The sequence below is a fragment of the Capsicum annuum genome, chromosome 3, assembly GCF_002878395.1.
Source record: "Capsicum annuum cultivar UCD-10X-F1 chromosome 3, UCD10Xv1.1, whole genome shotgun sequence".
Classification (NCBI taxonomy): domain Eukaryota; kingdom Viridiplantae; phylum Streptophyta; class Magnoliopsida; order Solanales; family Solanaceae; genus Capsicum; species Capsicum annuum.
In genome coordinates, this window is record NC_061113.1 from 232,906,616 (window position 1) to 232,929,792 (window position 23,177).

General features: G+C 35.8%; 1 protein-coding gene across 1 annotated transcript; it reads left to right on the forward strand.

Annotated features, from left to right (window-relative positions):
• The first annotated feature begins 5,800 nt into the window (after nt 1-5,800).
• On the forward strand, nt 5,801-17,125 carry LOC107863003 (subtilisin-like protease SBT3.4). The gene is made up of 10 exons (XM_016708741.2): nt 5,801-5,977; nt 6,118-6,209; nt 6,288-6,385; nt 6,500-6,658; nt 13,965-14,647; nt 14,721-14,800; nt 14,935-15,180; nt 15,278-15,392; nt 15,868-16,048; nt 16,167-17,125. The coding sequence occupies exons 1-10, from the start codon at nt 5,873-5,875 to the stop codon at nt 16,733-16,735; spliced, it is 2,328 nt and encodes a 775-aa protein (XP_016564227.2). The 5' UTR covers nt 5,801-5,872; the 3' UTR covers nt 16,736-17,125.
• The last annotated feature ends 6,052 nt before the right edge of the window (nt 17,126-23,177 follow it).

The window sequence follows — 23,177 nt, forward strand, 5'->3', positions numbered from 1 at the left end:
ATTCGTTTTTAGATCAATTTGATGTAATAAATCTTTAGGCAATTCACAAAAATATACTATTTAAGAGTCAATATAACAAAAACTATCTATAGTTTCTACTTTTCAAAGAAAAAGATTGAGGAAGATTGTGAAAATTTTAAGAAGAGAGAGAAAAATTAAACAAATAAAAAAGTTTAAGAAGAGAGAAAAATCAAATAAAGTGATCAATTTTTAAAATTAAATTAAAAAAAAAATTAAGTGCTCAATTAGATCAGCCAAAATTTAAGCTAATTAGATGAGAGAGGTTAATTACATGATATACACGTTATTATATTTGTATGGAAAATTGTCACGACTCAAACTATTGGACCGTGCGGGCACCTACACTATTCTAAGCAGCTAGGAAAACCCATATTACCCAACTAAAAATATGCGGAAGACTTATTTTAAGGGAATACTAGATTAAATATAATAAGGTAAATTAAATATTAATAAATAAACTTTTCCAAAAACTTCTTATAAGTGTCCTTCACTATCCCAAGACTCGGTCAGACATGTACAAGAGCTATCTACTATAACATAGATTGACAATAAAATAAACAATACAAAGACTCTAACATCTGCCAGGAAGAAAGTGCAGAAGTTAGTGCTGGATATCGTCATCCATATAGTAACTACAACTAACTTGCATCCAGTCTACACTCCAAGAAGGAATGTAGAAGAGTAGGGTCAGTACAATCACACGTACGGGTAGGCATCATCGGTCGACCGTGTTAGTTCATATAATCATAAAATAAAATTAAGGAAAATAAATCATGACATCTTGAATGGAATATAATTCAACTAAGGTTGTAATAATATTATTACTTTACTTATATAAGTTACAACATCCAACTACTCTTCCAACTCCATCAATATTATATTCGCTACTAACATACTCTAGCCTCATGAATTTGCACCATCAACCACAATCCAACGCTAATACATCACTAGTTCTCTTTATTCACCCTATCTTTTTCATTACTCATATTGACAGGAACAAACCTGTAATCATAGACAGCCCACGCTAAACTCTCGGGCTAACAACCAAATACTTTCTTATAATATTAACGAATGATAACTAGCCATTTTGGTAAGCTACAATTATAATACGTATAAATGAAGCAAGTCAACCAACATATAAGTAAGTACAAAGTTCACTTTTTTAAATACATCTCACACAATCAAATACCCAATAAATCAACAATACAACAATAACAGATCAAACAGTGCTCACAAACAAGCCACATAACCATCAAGAGTATCAACCATATTGTAAACATCCACAGACTCAACACAAATATGTACACACATGCTATGAGACTTATTTTTGCCCAAATAGTCATGACCTGCAGGAAACAATCTATGTGCATGTACCATACCGGTGTGGTACCCGATCCACCATATACTTATTCGTACCGGCGTGGTACCCAATCCACCATATACATATCCGTACCGGCGTAGAACCTGATCCAACATATACATACCCAAATCGGAGTGGGACCCAATTCAACATATACATACCCGTACCGACGTGGTACCCAATCCAACATATACATATTTATACCGGCGTGGTACCTGATCCAACATATACATATTCGTACCGACGTGGTACCCAATCCAACATACACATACCCGTACCGGTGTGGTACCCGATTCAACATATACATACCCGTACCGGTGTGGTACCCGATCCAACATATACATACCCGTATCGGTGTGGTACCCGATCCAACATTTACATATCCATAACGGCGTGGTACCCGATCCAACGTATAAATATCTGTATCGGCGTGGTACCCGATCCAACATATACATATCCGTACCAGTGTGGTACCCGATCCAACATAAACAAGTAATATCAATATCAAATTTACACAACCTCACAACATACAACAATGTATCACGTTTACAAGTACACTTAAAGTCATAAGACAATTCCATCAAGTAAATTTTCAACAATCATTTATACACGCATCAATAATTCAAAACAAGCCACTCATAGGCACAATTCAACAAACCATCATTATCACGAATTTAGCCTCTCATGAGGATCCAATAGATATAGTATTTTTATCAGTATCAAAACAAGAATATCATAAAATAAATCACAATTTAATTCTTACGCATACAAGTCACTATTGGAGCCTTAATTACTCATTAATTATTAAAAATATCATTATTTTCTTAAATACCGCAACTTGGGTTCTAACACCACCACCTATAACTAGCACATTCACGTGTATCATTATCCTCTACCTCTTTCCACATAATACAATCATCACACTAATTCAAGTCATCTATCCCTTAGATATTACTATGCTCATCAATATTCGATCTTAGCATAATTATCCTAATCCTATTATTGCACAATACATAAACTTAATACCATTACAACTCAACTAAGTTCATCACTAGAACAACTAAAAAAACATCATGTTCATATATTACATTAACAACAATCTCCTTTCTGACACATAACACATAATATCGTAAATATCACATAATAAATTAATAATATATTTTTTTGAGATTAAAGTTAAGTACTCGTGTCTTTATCCATCTCAACTCCATGCCCGCAGGCCTAGACATGCTTTCTCCCATTAATTCTAAATTATGAAAAAATAAAATAACACAATCTTTTACTCATTAAACCTAGCCTACCTGGACGCCAAGTTTTAGAATGAAGCAAGCCGCAATAAGAATGGTATTTCTTTTCCTTCATGCCTTGGAATAATCAACCATCTAAAAATCAAGCAATAATAAGAGTCATTAAACAATTACTCTTCAAACAAATATCTTGGAGATTCAAACTCACTAGTTCTATCCTTAATTCAAGGTCTATATCATTCCCCAATGTTAGTTAGCCACTAATTAGCTCTTTTAAGCTTAACTCATCTCCATTAATGGGGGTTTTATGTTAAAGGTTTCATTTTTACGGGAATTCAAGGTTCCTAACCATCAAAATTCATAATCTAGTTTATGAAATTCATGTTAGGAATCTTTAATTTATAGTTTAGAATCAGCTCTAGGTCATATTAAAAACACCCATGAGTATTTCCCCAAAAAATTCCACCATTAAAGGTCCAAAGATGTTAAAGGATTAAAAGACGAAGAAAATAATGAAAAAACTTACCTAAACGGAGGAATTTCACTTTAAGCCTTGGGAGATCACCTATATAGGGTTGGGGAATGAAATTTGGGGGGTTTCAACCTCAAAAACGATTAAAACTGATTTAAATACAACGATAATTTTTGCTACAGCAAAATCCCGTTTCAGCCCGGACAGTGTTCAGTAAAATAGTCATAACTTTTTACTCCGAATTCAAATTGAAGAATAGTTTGTTGCGTTGGAGAGGACTCAGAGATCTTTGATTTGGTAGTTATTGAGCCCCCTAACTCCTTATATTCTATGAGATATGGTCGTTTGAAGTTGACTCTAATAAAAATCCATATCGAAACTCTATCGAAAATAAAGTTTTAAACTTAACTTTGTGTTAGGGATATTGTATGACCTTAATTAATAGCTAAAGAAATTTCAAACTAAGTTATTGATATTATAACTCATGAATAATTAAATTCATCGGGCTTGAGTCTATCTACACACATCCGAAGGCTAAAATCTTCGTCGAAAAGTTTAAGATGACATAATAAATAAAATATTAGCTAATTTGGACCCAAATTAATATTGAGAAATAATTTTCATGAATTCATTATGAATAATTTAGTAACGACGAAATGGGTTGTTACAATATAAAAATGGTCACTCAGCCAAAAGAATTACCACCGAGTGACCATTGATTTTATATTTTCAAAATATAGCCATTTAGGCCTTTTGTTGCTACTGTCTTCTTGTTTTTTTTAAAAAAAAAATAATTGTTGCTACACTTTTTAAAAAAAAATATCATCGCTTCATTTTTTTTAAAAGAAAATTGCTGCTCTTTTTTCCACTGCTTTTTTTTTTGTTTCGCAACATCTTTTTTTAAAAAAAAATATTATTCTAATTGGTGCAATTTTATTTACATTGCAACATTGTAATTGTTGATCTTCTTCTTTTTTATCAGTCACATACAATATTTGACACAACTACATGAATATTTGATACCATACAAATACATATTTATATAATAATTATATAATTTCTATACACATATGTATATTCTATACAAATAATGATACAATTTCTAAACACATCATAATAATAATTATACTGTTTATATACAATCTTATACAAGTTTTAACTACAATTAATCATACATATACATAATCTATACAATAATGATATAATTTTTATACCATCGTATACACATTCATATTTTTTACAATAATTATATAATTTCTATACGCATTCTATACAACATTTAGCTGTAATTATTAATTAGATATATATTTTATATAAAGCTATACATTTTATATACACATTCTATATAGTTTCTATATATATATCTTATATAAATACGTAATGACAATAACTATATAATTTTTATATAATTTTATTTATTTATTATTTTTTTGTTTTACAAGATAGATATTTTTAGCAAAAAAAAAATATATAATTAAACCAAATAATAAGTAATATTGAATATTTTAAAAAAGATTGATATATTAGACAAATTTTAAAAAGGTTATTTCATAGAAATATTATGATCGAGTGGCCACACAATGACATTAATTTGAACATAATTATTTAGGAGTTTATAGTTTGACCAAGTGACCTTATCATATCCTTTTCCCTATTTGTATATAATAGACAAATTTGAAAAAGATCATTTCATACAAATATTATGATAGAGTGACCACATAATCACATTAGTTTGAAAATAGTTAATTATGAGGTAATAGTTTATTCGAGTGACCTTATCCTGTCCTTTTTCCTATTTGTATATGAGGCAACTTAAATAATAATTCTTTAACTAACTTTTAACTATTTCAAATAATTATTTTAAATAGTAATCAATGATAGATAATTACAGAAAGTAATTTTTCCTTTAAATGATTGTATCACACAACAATCATACAATTTCCTTTTATGAACTTTATTGTACCTACCTTTTTTTTTTTTACTTTAATTGTAGACCTACTTTTCTTTAATAAAGTCGGTCTTCTTTTTTTTATCTTTTAATCCTAGAAGATATTGATTAAAAAAAATGATTGTACTCTTTTTGTTTTAATTTAATTAAATAATGAAGTTTAAAAAATTTGAGAAGATTTTTAAAATTTATGATTTAAAAAAATCATAGGTGTTTGTATTGCCATAAATATCTTATTAAGAGTGAAATTGACATTTTAAAGTTGAATTATTACTAAATATAAAATGTGTCATTCTTTTTTAACTAATTAAACAAAAGTGTGTCATATACATTGAAACACGTGGAGTAATATTCCGGCGCGAGACTGTTATTTATTTCTGGCCAGAGTGATTTTTTGGTATAATTGGCATAATATTAATGATTTTACTGAAATACTAAAAATAAAAGTTGCTTTGACGAACTTACATTAAATCTTTAACTTCACGGGTGCTTATTAACCCTCCTAAACAACTTTTATGTAAATTAATATCACCCCTAATGCTGACGTGACTTAAAATAAAATAGTTACATAAAGTATTGTCAAATTTAAAATTTTAAAAAATTATTAATAAGGTTAATTTTGTAAAATAAACTTCTAATTAAATTTTTTTTTTTTTTTTTTTTTTTATGAAATGTGTCAAGTCAGTAGAGGCAGTGGTACGAAAACGAGGGAGTATATATGTGGATGACCTCTAAAGGAATTAGTGAATTACTATAAATAGAGAAATTGGTTGTTCATCAAAACTAATTCTATAGCTATATATTCCTCTATTTAATACCAGAATATGAGTATCAACCCTCTTCTTCTATATAAATTGGCTTTCACTTCTCTGCTCCTTCTCTTCAACTTGTCAAATATCTTAGGAATTTATGCAAATGTTGAAAACAAAGTGAGTAGATCAATACTAGTAAATCGACAATTTCTTTTCGTTAATTATGGTAACACAATGTTAATGAAAACAGAAAACTCAGGTTATTAGTTCGTCATGGTTGAAACTAATAGTATCACAAATGACTGTTAAATATATAGGTTCATATTGTTTACATGGGAAAAGGGCAACATGATGATGCAGAACTCACAACATCAACTCACCATCAAATACTTACTTCTGTCCTTGGAAGGTATAGCGTAACAACATATTGATTTCTGTGTTCTCCTTCACTATCTGGTTCACAACTTTATGTTTTCTCCTAAAACAGTCCTGAGGCAGCAAAAGATTCAATCATCTACAGTTATAAACATGGTTTCTCCGGTTTCGCTGCCAAGTTAACAAAATCTCAAGCCAAAAAGATAGCAGGTTAAAAAATGTGGAGCACCTTTCTCTAATTCTAGCTAGTTAAGTAGGACTTTGAAAAGGTTATAGATGATGACACACTATAGTTATGCTTATCACTCATTGACTTTGTTGCAGAGTTACCTGATGTGGTCCATGTGATTCCAAATCACTTGTACAAGTTACACACAACAAGAAGCTGGGATTACCTTGGTCTGTCCACATCTTCTCCTCCAACGAACCTCCTTCAAGAAGCCAACATGGGAGATGGTATCATCATAGGTGTCCTTGATTCAGGTTTTCCTCTCTCTCTTTCCATGATTGTAGATGTTTACAGAGGAAAAACATAAAACAAATGAAGAGGAAAAGAGAGATGTTTTTATTATGCTGCAAAGAAGCTGTTTAAATACAGCAAAATCCTAACAAACTGCAGTAACTAATGTAGTAACACAAAAAACTGAACTACCTAATTAATAGGAACTAAGTCCACCGACAGCTATATGCCTAAAGACTAGGAAAATCATAACTGAAAAACTACTACAGAAAATTCAATCTTCTGGAAACAGAAAAAACACATCAACAGCCATGTAATCATGCCAACTCAGCATTAGTTAACAGCTCATGAGACATACTTCAACACTCCTCCTTGCGTCAAGAGCTGCAAATTCCAAGTTTGCTTCTCAAGAATTCAAATTTGCTTGCTGGAAGAGCTTTCGTCAAAATATCAGCCAACTGCTCTTCCGTTCTGCAATATACCAGATTCACTAGACCACCCTTTTGCACTTCTCTTAGAAAATATAGCTTCACATTGAAGTTCTTGGTCTTTCTATGAAAGACTGGATTGTGAGAAATAGCAATGACAGCCTGGTTGTCCACAAATATCTCAGTGCTTTCCTTCATCTCCAAACCAAGATCACAAAAGATTTACCTTATCCATAAAGCTTGATTGACCGCAGCTGTCGCAACAATGAATTCTGCCTCTGTAGTTGATTGAGCAACAATCTCTTGTTTTTTCGAACACCAAGAAAAACATCCAGCGCCAAAAATAAAACAGTACCCTGAAGTACTTTTGATATCATCAGCAGAACCACCCCAATCACTGTCAGAAAATCCCTGAAGTTTGAAATTCTGACACTTGCTAAATTTGACTCCATAATCTATGGTGCATTTGACATATCTGAGCACTCTTTTTGCAGCTTTCATATGCAATTCACTTGGAGAATTCAAAAAGCGGGATAGTACACTTACAACATACAATATATCTAGTCTTGTTGCTATAAGATACATCAAACATCCTATCAAGCTCCTGTAGCTTCCTTCTTGTACTCGTTTAGCACCATCATCCTTCATTAGCTTCTCTCTTTAATTCATAGGCGTGTTCATACTCTTGTATTCTTCTATTCTAAATCTTTTTAGAATCTCCGTCATGTATTTCTTTTGACAAACAAACACTTCATTCTGAGTTTGCTTAATCTCCATTCCTAGAAAATAGGTCATCTCTCCAAGATCGGTCATCTCAAAGACTTTCATCATCTCCTCCTTGAATTCTTCAATCAATGCTATATTATTTCCTGTCACAAGTAAATCATCAATATACAGAGAAATAATAATAATGTTAGAGCCAACTTTCTTGACATAAAGAGTCGATTCACTTAAGCTTCTTTCGAAGCCTAAGTCTAGTAAATGGTTATCCATACGGCTATACCAAGCTCTAGGAGGTTGCTTTAACCCGTATAAAGCTTTCTTTAACAGATAAACCATATTTTCACTTCCTGGTACACTAAACCCTTCTGGCAGCTCAACATATATTTCCTCTTGTAGTAGACCATTCAAGAAAGCAGACTTCACGTCCATTTGAAAAATCTTCCAACTTTTCTGTGTCGCTATTGCCAAAAGCATTTGAATTGTATCCAATCAAGCTACCGGGGCAAAAATATCAAAAAAATCTACTCCCCAAACTTGTGTGTAGCCCTTCACCACCAATCTAGCTTTGTGCTTGTTTATCGAGCCATCTGGATTGAGCTTTGTTCGAAAAATCCATTTAACTCCAATCATTTTTCTATCTTGCGGTCTTTCTACTAGCTTCCAAGTTTGGTTCTTTTCTATCATGGACAGATCTTCCTTCATTGCATCTATCTATTTTTGATCAATTTTTGCTTCCTCGTATCCTGCAGGTTCAAAAATAGCAACATTGCACCTCTGATAAATATCAGAGAGTGACCTCGTTCAGCTAATAGGTTGATCATCCACCAATTCATCAAACTTTGCATTGTTATTCGAAACTCGAGAATCCTCAAAATTCCAGTCCCATTGCTCATCTTCAAGGAATTGAACATCTCTACTTACCATAATCTTGCCCGATTGAGGTTGAAAGATCCTGTAAGCTTTAGACAATAAGCTATAGCCAATGAAGATTCCCAAATCTGCCTTCTTATCTAACTTGTCTCTCTTAACCTGTGGAACATAAAAGAAACATAGACATCCAAATATCTTGAGGTTTTTAAAATCAGGTTTGAAACCATACCATGCCTCGAATGGATTCTTCCCTTCCACTGCCCGCGTAGGCAGTTTATTCAACAAGAAAACAGCTGTGTTTGCTGCTTCTGCCCAAATCTTTTTCGGCAGATTTTTCTCCTGCAACAAACATCTTGACATCTCCATGATTGTTCTATTCTTTTTCTCACTAACTCCATTTTGCTGTGGAGAGTAAGGGACAGTTAGCTGGTGCTCTATTCCAGCTTCTTCACAAAAAGAATTGAACCTATCAGATGTATATTCAGTTCCATTAGCTGATTTAATGACCTGAATCTTGCAGCCACTCAGATTCTCTATCCAAGCTTTGAACTTCATGAAAATTCCAGCAACTTCGTACTTAAACTTCATAAAATAAATCCAACACATTCTTGTTAGATCATCAATGAAAATAATATAATACTTGTTGCCATTAAGCAACGGAGTTCTTTGCGGACCACAGAGATCGGTATGAATGAGCTGCAACTTGTCTGTAGCTCTCCATGTGGAACTTTTAAATGGAAGTCTAGTTTGCTTGCCAAGCAAACAAGCCCTACATCTTGATATATGCTTCTCCAAGTTTGGTAAACCATTTACGATTTTGCTCATTTGCATAAACAACAAATCTTTGTGATGGAAATGTGTCACGCCCCAAAATCCCATCGAGCCGGACTGGCACCCGAAGCCGAGAAGGCCCGGGAGAACCCGTTCAGATCCTGTACTTTCACTTACATGTCACCAAAAATTTGGACAGCACTTCGTTGCATATAGAAGGGTCTAATTACCTGTATCAGCACAACGCGCACAAATATATATATATAATACTTGGCCGTCGGGGCCACCACATATACAAATATAACATCACTATATAAACTTCCATGACTTTACCCTTCCTTATGTCTACAAAGCCTCTAGGATATACATGACATAACTAGGGTCGGGACAAACCCCCGCCCACACATGACTCCTGTACAATAACAAAACATAAGGGACCGACTCGGAAAGCTCCGAAGCAAACTGGAGCTCACCAACAATAGTTGTATGACCTAGCTCCTATCTATGCTGTGAATGAACTGAAGCACCTGTGCCTGCAGCATGAAATGCAGGTCCCCCGTGAGGGACGTCAGTACGAAATATGTACTGAGTATGTAAAGCTGTAAATAATCATATGTGATATGGGGGGTCAAGAAAATCGGACGCAAGTTAATAAATCATAATAGAAGTGAACCACACTTCATAAACACTTTTAGGATCATGTACATTATCATTAATCTGAATTGGGTTCTTGAATTCAAACACATTTATGGAACGGTATACATTCGTTCATTTTATTCTTTACAATTATCATTCGCCATTACCTCCTCCTCCCGAACCTCCAACCACCTAACCATAATCAATACTGTACCGTACTGTGACCATTAGGCTGCCCCCAGTACATATCAACTGTAATCATATCAAACATCGGGATCGGCCCATGCTAGGCTTAAGCCCCTGAGCTACCACCCACACGTATATCAAGTAACACACATAAGAGATCTTTCCAATAACTTAGTTCAAAAGCTTTTGAGATTATTACATTAGTGTTCATGCCAATATAGTACCGTTGGAATAATGATACATCAATAGGAACCAAGTAATAGACTTTCTATACAATAACGATGTAATAAAGACTCATTGGTACATCAACAATGTGTTTCAGAATTATCAATATCACGACAATGAAATAGGAGCCTTTTGGTATATCAATGAAACATTTTGACACTTTATAGAATGGAAACAACTTCGTTGGTAATGTAGAACAATACATGTTTTTGGACAACCTCGGAATCTTACTTGATGGAACATTGGTGTTTTCATGCCAAAGAACATCGTTAGAGTATGCTTTACATACCTCGTTGTAGATTCGGATACCAATTCAACACAACTTCCCGCCTTTACAAGTCACTTATCTACAATGAAATGTTTGGCATCTAGTATTAGCAACCCAACACCACAATTCTCTTCCATAATTCCATACAACCAATATTTGCAAAGCATTCCAAAAACCAACTTGAACAATAGGTTTATGTGTATATATATATAATCATCATTTCAATACCACATCATCACACCAAATCCCTTCACAATTCAACATAATCCAACCATGCACCAAAATAATCCAACATCATTTCCAATCATCTTTCAACAACAATCAAATAACATACTTCTTATGCTCACATGCATATATATATAAATATCCATATAAATAACACCAACATAATTTACATCCTTACCATAAAATGGCCCTTTTGATTTCGAAGTCCTGTTGGCACAAATAAGGGGTGCTTCTCGAAGCCCTCGAGACGGTGAACACAACTACGGAATCAATTTGGATTTTCTACGGTTGAATCACAAGATAATTGGAGTTGAACTTAGGCTAGGGTTTCTTATTCTTCAATAATTTGGATGATAAATGATGGATATGAGGCTAAGTATATGTATATAATGACCAATTTTCGTCCATGAGGTGATGGAAAATGACCATATTGCCCTTAAAATTTAAGTAAATCTGAATCTGTCCATGGTGGACTGTTTTGATAGGCTAAAGTAAATTGACCATAACTCTTTGCTCCGATACTGGATTTGGGTGAAACCAATTGCATTAGAAAGAAGACTCTTAGGGATTCTCATCGATATACAGCAGCTCACACAGTTCGTTTTTTACAAGGAGTTATGATCGTTTAAAGTCGACCCAAAAATTTGTTTGGCTGTAGTACTTTTGTGTGCAGAAAATTTCTGCACATTTACTGTTCATTGCGTCATCCGTTTTCAAGTTTCGAACATGCTCGCTTATATACGATACTCATCTGTTTTCAGAAATCTTTATATCTTTGGAAAGCTAACTCGATAAACTTCGCATAGAAACTTCGACGAGCAAATTTCGGTATAAATAAAGTCGATTCCTATACACATATAATCAAACTATACACTTGAAACCATCTCAAAATAATCAATACTCATACTTAAACTCATATATACCTAACTTATGATCAATACATATACTCCAACACATATAACCATGGCTAATGCACGTAATTAAGTACGGGGTGTTACAAAATGCCCCAACCTTTTGTGCCACGTTTCTGCAACTATGGACTGACTTGGAAAAGCTATGTGTTCCTCATCTAATAGATTTAAGGAAAAAATTTTCCCCAACATTTTAATTCTGAACATTTCCTGACCACTAGATCACTGATTAGACACACCTTGTCTTCAAATAATAATTTGAATCCATTTTCCAGCAGTTGTCCAACACTTAATAAGTTTTGATCAAGTTCAGGAACAAATAAAACTTCATAAATAAGTTTTGTACCTTTATAACTCTCAATTGCTACGGTTCCCTTTCCTGTCGCTGGGATTTATTCTCTATTTTCGATTTTGACTCTTGATTTAATTGGTCTGTCAAGCTCTCTAAAAAGCTTTTCATCACTGGTCATGTGGTTCATACAACCACTATCAATAAGCCAGCTTTCACTTGAACTTTTGCTTGCGTAACAGGTAGCCACGAACAATTGCTCTTCTAGTTCTTGATCTGCAATTTGTGCTTCATTTTGTTGTTGTAAACCCTTCTCTTTACAAATAATCTCGGCATGACCAAGCTTTTGACACTTTCGGCACTTCATACTAGGCTTTCTCCAACACTTGAAGTGTGGATGATTTCTCCTCCCACAATGTTGACAAGGAGGATATTTGTCTTCTTTGTTGTTACCGGTGGTGGTAGCATTTTTTTGCAGATGTACCTTCGTAGTTTCCATAACTTCCTTTCTTTTCGTTTCCTTTATTACCTTTAGCAATACCTAAACCAAGATGCAACTTTGCTTGTAGGGATCCCTCAATGGATCCCTCTTGCCTCATCATCCTTCGCTGTTCTTGTGCCTGCAGAGCACTCAATAACTCTGCCAAGCTAAGCTTTGACAGATCTTTAGTATTTTCCAATGAAGCAATAGTTGCCTCATATCTTTCAGGTAAGGTTACAAGAATCTTTTGAACTATTCTATTGTCATTAAGTTCAGTTCCAAGTATCCTTACCTTATTTGCAATCAAAAGCAACCTGTCAGAATAGTCCTTAATGGTTTCGGATTCCTTCATTCTCTGCATCTCGAATTCTCTGACCAAGTTTAATACTTTCATTCCTATGATTCTTTCATCTCCCTCGTACTCTTTCTTGAGGAAATCCCAAATTTCTTTGGCTGAATTACATGTCATTACTCTACTGAAAATGGTGGTAGAAACTGCAGCAAAGAGACATGATTTAGCTTTGGACTTTGTTGTTCTCCTCTCCTTGTGAGCTTTAATCTGAGACATGGTTGGATTTTCTGGCAAAGGAAGCACTTCATAGTCTTCCTCGACAGCCTGCCACAAATCGCAGGCCTCCAAATAAGCCTGCATTTTCACTGCCCAGGCTTGATAATTTTCTCCGTTGAAAACTGGCGGAGCCATAGCAGAAAAAGAACCTGCATTCTCCATTGTTTGAATGATGTTTTGCAGCCACAAATTTGGATAAACACTCAGAAAAAAAAAAAGTACTCACAAGTCCCTTAAGAAGTAAGACTTTGATACCAATTTGTAGATGTTTACAGAGGAAAAACATAAAGCAAATGAAGAGGAAAAGAGAGATGTTTTTATTATGCTGCAAAGAAGTTGTTTAAATACAGCAAAATCCTAACAAACTACAGTAACTAATGCAGTAACACAAAAAACTAAACTACCTAATTAATAGGAACTAAGTCCACCAATAGCTATATGCCTAAAGAATAGGAAAATCATAACTGAAAAACTACTACAGAAAATTCTATCTTCTGGAAACAGAAAAAACACATCAGCAGCCATGTAATCATGTCAACTCAGCATTAGTTAACAGCTCATGAGGCATACTTCAACACTGATTCTGTGTCGGTCAAATGGAAAAACAATCTTTTGATTAATGCATTCTTAAAGACAGGAATTTCTATTAGGAGGAATAATCGCTGCAGTCATACTAAAAGTACCAAACAATATACAAGTTCACGTGTTATATTTTCACCTCTATAGTACCTATTCACTCAAAATGCAGGAGTATGGCCAGAAAGTGAAGCATTCAATGACAAAGACCTTGGGCCAATCCCTTCAAAATGGAAGGGCCACTGTCAGTCTAGTGCAGATTTTGATCCAGCTAAGGCATGCAATAGGAAACTAATTGGAGCGAAATACTTTCTGAAAGGCTTAGAAGCTGAGGTTGGACGGCCAATAATCAAGGATCCTAGTTTCCTTCAGAATGAGTTCGCGTCACCGAGGGATGAAAATAGTCATGGCACACACACATCAAGCACCGCAGGTGGCTCCTTTGCACCAAACGCAAGTTACCATGGACTTGCTTATGGCACAGTTAGGGGTGGCGCACCCAAGGCTCGGATAGCTATGTACAAGGTGTGTTGGAACTGGCCTACTTCAGGAGGATGTGACTTTGCGGATATAATAAAGGCCATTGATGAAGCAATTCATGATGGAGTTGATATACTATCACTATCTCTTGGCACAAACACACCTCAGTACGCTGATGTTGATATGCGCAGTGTTGGTTTTCCAACTTTCCATGCTGTCATGAATGGAATCACAGTTGTTTGTTCTGGAGGAAACGATGGGCCGATTCCCCAAACAGTAGAAGATACATCACCATGGTTAATAACTGTGGCAGCTTCTACCATTGATAGGTCCTTTCCCACACTCATTACATTAGGCAACAACCGAACTTTCGCTGTAAGTTCTTTTTCTTAATTGAAGATGAAAATAACGAACACCTTGAAGGAATTATAATTAAATTGTATCTTAGGGTCAATCCCTGTATACCGGAAAGGAGACTGGTTTTATCAGCATCGTACATCCAGAGAACACTGATTTTGAAGATAGTCGGTATGTTCCTAATAAGATATTGTAATTCCTCAATATAAACCCGAATTAAACAACTCTGTTGGGCTACATAGAGGATTTATTTTAATAAACTTCATTGTTCTAAACTAAAATAGCGTGAATTCATGGATTTGAAGATATTGTGAAACCTTAAATACAAATGATACATGGGCGGCTGGAAAAGTGGTGCTTTGCTTCCTCGTTAAAGGACATGAGACAGAATTAGGGACAGCTCAACTAGTTGTCCAGGCGGTTGGCGGCTTGGGATTGATTGTTGCTAAGAATCCAACCAGTGCCCTAGATTATTATGCTTCTGACTTCCCAGGTATTGAAGTAAGTTCCGACATTGGAGCTCAATTACTCGATTACATTAGATATTCCAGGTAAACGATGATATCTGATTCTTTCCCTTTTGCTGAATAGAGAGAAATCTTAAACCACATTGCTGGTGCGTAAACCCATCATTAAAATATAATGCAGGAACCCGCAAGTTAAGCTGAGTCCTACCAGAACTCATGTTGAAAAACCTGTTTCAACACACATTGCGTCCTTCTCATCTCGAGGTCCCAATTCTGTTGCCCCCGCCATACTTAAGGTATGATTTTCTAAGTATTACTAAGTAGCACACTATGTGGGCACTTATTATTTCTAATATTGAATCTATAACAAATACAATAACTATGCCGCAATACCAACAAAGTTGGGGTTCACTCTATATAAGAACTCGAAGTTCTCTATATTTTTCACTAGCATATAAATCTCAAATAACTTTATTGTTCCCAAGTAAACTCAGGATCTTTTTCCCTACATTTCACCCTCTTTTTTGCCAAGCGTGTGTGAATTCCAAGAAATTGTAGGTCTTTCGAGGCAACTTTCTTCCAAGTAATTTTAGGTCCCTTGTTAATACCTTCACCCACCATGCTTTAGCACCTACAAACAATCATTTGGAAATCGACTTGGACATGACTAAACCATTCCAAAGCGACTTGATCTCATTTTATCCTCGATATGTGCTGCTTGCACCTTCTAAATATTGCATCATATTCCTAAATTAATGTCTGATGTTACAGCCAGATATAACAGCTCCGGGAGTCAATATATTGGCTGCTGTTCCTCCAGGAGAAACTCCTTACAGGTTTAATTCAGGAACGTCCATGGCAGCTCCTCACATTTCTGGCATTGTCGCTTTGCTCAAGTCCCTGCACCCACATTGGTCTCCAGCTGCTATTAAGTCTGCACTTGTCACAACAGGTCTTTATTCTGCAGATATCTAGTTTTTCATATGCTCTGGTTATCTCTTGATCCTTCTACGTGAAATTGTCTTAGCAATAACATTTGCTTACCATAAGTATGAATATTGTACATGCAGCATGGCAAAAGGACCCTCATTCTGGGGAACCAATTATAGCTGAGGAAAATACAGATAAGATTGCTGATCCATTTGATTTCGGTGGTGGACTCGTGAATGCAAATGGCGCAAAAGATCCTGGCCTAGTCTATGATATGGAATCCTCCGACTATGTTTTATATTATTTGTGCCCAATGGGCTACAACACTAGTGCCATCAATAGCATCATTAACGGATGTGTTGCCTGTCCAATCAAAATGCCTTCGATTCTTGATTTGAATCTTCCTTCAATAACATTACCAAGTCTCAAGAAAACAGTTACTGTTAGCAGAACAGTGACCAACGTCGGATCAGTGAGCTCCAAATATAGGGCCATTATTGAGCCTCCACTGGGCATTACCATAAAAGTAAAGCCTGAAACTTTGATATTCAACTCCAGCACCAAGAAAGTCTCTTTCACTCTCACCATTTCGACCACTCACAAATACACCACAGGCTATTATTTTGGGAGCTTAACTTGGACTGACAGGGTGCACCGAGTAAGAATTCCTATATCTGTGAGGACCGAGTTCCTAGAACTTGTTGGTTAGAGTAAAGGATGGATGCAAGAGTTCTCTAATTTATTTCAATGCCTTACGGGATCCAAGTATCAAGCAGTGGTTTCATAATTAGAAGCTTGGACACTTCTACAGGTGCAGCATCCAGTACCCCTTTTGTCTACACCACACACTTCTTTTGTGTGTTTTGCATCCTCTGAATCAGGATAGGACAACGTCCAATACATCCTGTGCTCTGTTTAAATAGTTGAATGCAATCCCTCTACCTCTAGCAAAGTATGGGTAAGGTTTGCGTACATCTATCCCTCCTAGACCTCACATGTTGGATTATATTGACTATTTGTTGTCATTGTTGTAATTGAATGCTGTATATATTTTCAGACAATAAAAAGGGTGATTGAAAATACCGCTAACATTGAAAAATAACTCGGCATAACCTTATACTTTCGTATCCTAACACAAGTTATGCTTCACATACAAAAATTATGCCCTCAGTTCAGAATGATGATGTGATCCTATTTTAGCATATTCAGTTAGTTGCTATTGTATTTCAATTTTAGCTTAAAGATTAGTCACATGCAAGTCATGTGACCTACTGCCAGTTGTTCAGGAGTTAGTTATAACTGACTTTTGGACTGAAATCCCAAATTCAGTTAGGATCACTGTATAAGTAGCTGGATTCTCCATTGTAATCATTAGACAGAATTCATTCAAGTAAATCAATAACAACTCTCTCTCTTTCTTTTGAGTTCACAAGAGTTCCATCAGAGCTCTTAGAGATAACTGTTCAAGAACAATTCAATGATTTGTTCTTTAGGTAATCTCATTTATTCTCAATTTGGATCGATCGATTTGGTTCTTATCATTGGTATCAGAGACCTAATCCTCTGACATGTGCGATGGGAGATCACAATACGCGTATGCAGGAGCTACGAAAGGAGGTTGATAAACTCAAAGGTTCCATGGAAGGAATCGTACACTCAATGGCAGAAATGCAAATTGCTATGGATGAGAAAGTTGCAAGGGCAGTCGATGAAATCAAGAAATTGTTCACAGGTAATGGCGTTCAACATCGCAATGGCATGCCGGGTAATGGAGAACAATGGGGACATGGAATACCGGTGGATTTGATGGGAAACTCTGAGAAACCTAGAAGTACAGCTCAAGAAGGGCACAAAAATGGGGGTTACCAGCTTCCCACTAGAGGTTATCAGTCGAATTCCCCAAATTTGATGGTACGGGGTTATGGGATTGGATTTACAAGTACGGACAATTTTTCGATGTAGATGAGACACCAGATGAGTCCAAGGTTAAGCTTGCATCTTGTAAGCTTGAAGGGAAAGCATTACAATGACATCAATCCTACATGAAGAACAGATTAACTAAAGATTGGCCACGATGGGGTAAGTATGTTCAATGCCTATATGCTCGTTTCAGTTCAGAATTATTTGATGATCCCATGGAAGATTTCAAAGACCTTAAACAAACAGGCACTGTTCAGGAGTATATAGACCTTTTTGATGAACTGCTGACTAGGGTAGAATTATCTAAAGATTATGTAGTTAGTTGCTTCATTAGGGGGTTAAAACCTAAAATTGGATTGCCTGTAAAAATATTGGGACCTAGAACATTGGCTAAGGCCATGAGTTTGGCAAAAATCCAAGAACAAACACTTATGGTGCAAAGACAAGCCTTCAGCAGTGATACAAGTGAAATAGCTGCCTTAACTTTAGATGGCATCATTCAAAGTCACTACGTGAAAAATCAAGCTTTGGTCCCATGAAGGGCACGGGATCATACTTTGAAGACTAGAGGACTCACGGGTTTGGATCACATTTGATGGTTCACGATTTTGGCCCCTTTTATTAAGGTCATTTTGGTCACTTAGCCTCAAGGTCGTTTTGGTCTTTTAGCCTTATCTAAATGACACTCCATTGCCACCCACCTCATTAAGAGCATTGGAGTCATTTTATCTTTCTTTTATAATATGCTATATATAGTCTATTTTAGGTCATTTCTCTTTAGTCAATGAATGATGAACATTTGAAAGACTTATTTTCTCTTTGGAGAGTGCAACACCTTAGTATAATTCTTAGTTAGGGCTTGGAAAAGTCATCCTTAGTATAGGGCTTGGAAAAGCCAATATTGTTCTTTGCTTGAAAACGGTGGATCTTGAGGTGAGTGATTCCCTTGGTGGTCACCGTAAGAGTGTGGTGTTGTTGTTACATTAATTAGGGGTTTAGTGTTTGAATCACACTTTGTTCCTAAGTCTTGTAACAAATCTATATCTCACTATCTATCTTTTTATTCTTGTAATCTTGTTATTGTTTGTAGTAGACTGTTTTTGTGTCTTGTTGAATCCGAAAATTTTTGTTCTTGTTGTCATCTTGTTCTTCTCATTTTGTGGCTGTTTTGGGTGTCAAATACACCTTTGTTTCTTGTATTCTTGTTGTATTTGTCGAATTCGAATAAGGTCTCCATTTGGCCCACAATTTATTGTGATTTGTGGACTGTTTTGGAGGGTGTATTGGACTATTTTGTGGTTGTTTCGTGTTCCTCTTATTTTTCTTGTATCATTTGGTATCAAATCCATCTTTGATTTTGTTCTAACAAGATCAATCTTGGTTTTGAGACTTGAAAAACACACATAAAAAAAAACTGTAAACTGAAATTTTCAGAAAATAACAATCTGTCCACTTTGTGTTCTTGGCCGAAAATTGTGTTCTTGTTGTGTCATGGCCGAGATTTTTACTTGCCTTAATTATTTCTAGCGTTAGTACTGTTCTTCACTAACACTTTGAGTCTATATCTTGATTTGAGCCTTTGTTGTTGATGTTGTTATTGTGAACTTGGACTTGGTCGATTGTTGTTGGTATTGTTGTTGGGGATTTAAAACTTGAACGTGTGATGTGTTGTTGGTTCAAGTTTGAACGTGTATTTTGGGGATTGTGTTGTGGATTTTAAGCTTGAAAAGGTGTTGTGTTGTTTGGGAGGTCCAACTTGAACCTTAGAACTTCAAGACTCAAAGTTTGTGTTCTTAGTGTTCTTCACCATCTCTATATTTTGTTGAAGAAAAAGTGGTTGTTGATCCTATAAGTTGAAGAAAGAGAGTGTGAATTAATGTTGGTCTTGCAAGACATAAATCCAAGATTTAAGGTGTAAGACTTGTGGCTCAAAGACTTTTCCTTCACACTCAAAGACTTACAACCACTTCCAACAACCTTCCATGTTTTGAGGATCTTGTTTTAAGGAAAGTATACAACAAAGTCAAGTCTTCTCTTTTTGGAATTGAAAGGGGATTACAAGACTTATATTTCCCTCCTAAAACCAAATCCACCATTCCCAACTTACAAATTGATCAAGATTCCAATTTTGGAAAATAAATTTGTTACGACCGCAACCAATACGTGGCAGCCACATCACGTTTTACTGTTCACACGATAAATTTTGGCTCAAATTTTAGATTCTTAGTTTCATTTTATTGTTTTATAGTTTCATGTCTTGATTCTAGAATTAATTAACAACTAGTAATCACCTACTTAGTTGTAGATTAATTGTTGAATCCATTTCTTTCGTGTCTTCGTTGTTTGTGTACTTTTCTCGTTTCTAACTCGTCGTAACTTCTTTGTTTCAAGTTCATAAGTAAATTTTATTTTGTGTCTTAAGTCGATCAAACAAGAATCTATTCCGGTCGCCAAGTAGAATTAACATCTTATTGACTACCGGAGTATAAGCAACTTTCAATATTCGCCGCTTCAATTGTGAGAATCACAAAGGTTAGTATAGACGAGTGTTGGTAAGGAATCTTTACTACTAATATTGTTTGTTCATTGTGTAGGTACAAAGGTGATATTTGGGAACATGTCTTCGATAACCGGGGATTATTGTGACTACGACATGGGAGACTATGATTGTAGTGACGGGTTTTATGGCTACGAAGTTGAGGGAGATTATGGGGGCTATGAAAATAGCCATGATCAAAACTTGGGCAGATTTGAAGGTCTCGGGTTTAGGGGAAAAAATGAGGGGAATGATGTGCCTAGTGCTTATGGTGAATTTGGAGATGATGTAGGACCTCTAATGGTTCTTATGATGAAGTTGGGGTATGTGAGGATTCTTATACTTCCCACTCTGAACCTACATTTGGTGTTAGGTATAACCTTTTCATTCGCAAAGCTTATGAGAGATATGATGAGAGTACGCATGCGGAGTGTGAAAGATCATATTCTTCACCTTGTAGTACTTCTTATCAAGGTTGACATGGTGTGATTGGTTATACTAGCTATAGTAGAGGTTTTCCCATGAGAACAAGAGGGCAAGCATCTCCAAAACCGATGGGTACTCGTGTGCCTTACAATGTTGATCCAAGGATGAATGTACACTCCGGAAAAGTGACTATTTGGGGGATACCGGGCTGCCTTATGGTGTTGAATGATAGGTACTATGGAAACTGCATTCTTCCATCCATGGTTGACTACTTGGGGTTATTTCGAGTGCCTTTACTTATTCCATACTACTTGGGTGAGTTCAAGGTTACCGAGAGGGTAAAAGTTGTCTTCTCCCAATTTGATTACTATGAGGAGGTGTGGTGCAATGTTTTTTCCTTAAACTACGGTCATATGAGCTTGGATGCCGATTGGTTTGCACGACATCAAGTTCTTAACGTGCAAAATTGGCCTAATGTTGTAAGAGACCAATGGGAAAATCGCCTCATAACGTACTTACTATCCAAACCGCAAAGAGAAATGCTTACCTACTTCAATCCGATTTATGATGAGAGACAAAAGATTGAAAGGAGTAAGAGAGTGCAAGGTGGTAATTCAAAAGTGGAAAAGGGAGAGGATATGTGGAGCGAAGTGAGGGGATTGCCACCAAACCGTGCTAACATTGGTTATCTTTCCATTTCTAAGGACATTTGTGTAGGTACCAACATGGCAAGCGAAGGCGAACAATGCCAAAAGGAAGTTGCTGTCCAAGCTTGTGGAAGACCTTCACCTCAAGAAAAAGAGTCTACTCAAGATCTTAAAGGTAAAATAGCTAACTCTTACACTTTACTGCATGTGAATGACAATTGTGTGACTAGTAATCCATTGAATGTGAGTAGTAGCTTACTTATTTATGAGTTTAATAATTCCTTGCCTCTTGTTGATGATGTACATATTATGAGTTTGGATACACTAGTTGATCCTATTGATGACGAAATTGACTCTTCTTGTAAGATCAATTTATGTCCACCTAGTGTTGAAGCCTATATGCTAAACGGAAGTACATCATCTTGGGTAATTGGTGTTGATCAACTTGTTTGTGAAAATTATCCCCCACTTGAGTATGTGTGTGATGTGCTTAATAGAACTCAAGTGAGTGAAGTATTTGAAAATGTTGGTCAACAAAGTGGGAGTGAACCCGAGATCTCTTCTTGGGGTAATCTTGTGTTTGGAGCATCCTCGAAACTTGATATTAATCATTTAGAGCATGAGGAACTTGTTTGTTCCAAATCTGTCCGTGAGGTAGATCACACTCTCTTTAGGTGTAATGTCTTGTTTGAAGATGATTTAAACACTTCTAATAAAGCTAGTGGTGAAAATGATGGTATGGCTTGCCTTGGAAGCTATAGCCTATATGCTAACCCACTTTGGTGTGACAACATTCCTCTTAAAGATAGAAATCTCTTCTTGGAAGATGAGAGTACCCTTAGGAGTAAGGAATGTGTAGTTGTGGAAGCTACTTCTTCTTTTACTTTGTGTGACTTTATTGTTGAGAGTACTCATGGTTATTATTGGGAAACTAGTAGGGAGTACACATATGAGGGAACCTTGGTAGAAGTCGATTTGAGTGATACCTTTCTCTACTCTCTATTTGCTTTGGATAATATGTATGCTATTATAGAGAGTATGTCGTTTAGTTTGGGTGTAGACCACGGAAAGGGGAGTGTTGTCTAGACCCGTGTCTATGGCCACTTTTCCCATTTGACCCCGATGCCAAATGTAGAAATAGTAATGTTGGTGCACCCAACTTGTTGCTTGGTCTACATGACAAACAAAGTATCACTCTTGGTGTATCCCATAACCAAATCCTTTGTACATCTTTCATTGAGTTTTTAATACTCACTTCAAAGGATTCTTGGTTATACTTCAAGTATGTACCCCCTTGGCGTGATTATGTTTATTGTTGTACTAACCCTAACCCTCATGCCATGAGGATGTTGTGTTGGTTTGTCCTTTCTCTTGTTTTGCAAGGTACGGATTCGAGGTCGAATCCTTTTCAAGAAAGGGAGGATGTTACAAGTGAAATGGCCGTCTTAGCTTTCGATGGCATCATTCAAAGTCACTACGTGAAGAATCAAGATTTGGTACCATGGAGAAAACGGGATCATACATGTAGGGGTTATTTTGAGCATGCCATCAAACAAACCCGTGTGTGGAAGATTGGTTGGAGCCTTGAAGACTAGAGGACTCACGGGTTTGGACCACATTTA

Excerpts from the sequence above, each read along its gene's own strand:
- LOC107863003 (XM_016708741.2), top strand. The coding sequence starts at position 5,873 with ATGAGTATCAACCCTCTTCTTCTATATAAATTGGCTTTCACTTCTCTG. Across the intron at positions 5,978-6,117 it reads ATGCAAATGTTGAAAACAAA|GTTCATATTGTTTACATGGG; the intron begins GTGAGTAGATCA and ends TTAAATATATAG. Across the intron at positions 15,181-15,277 it reads GATTACATTAGATATTCCAG|GAACCCGCAAGTTAAGCTGA; the intron begins GTAAACGATGAT and ends AATATAATGCAG.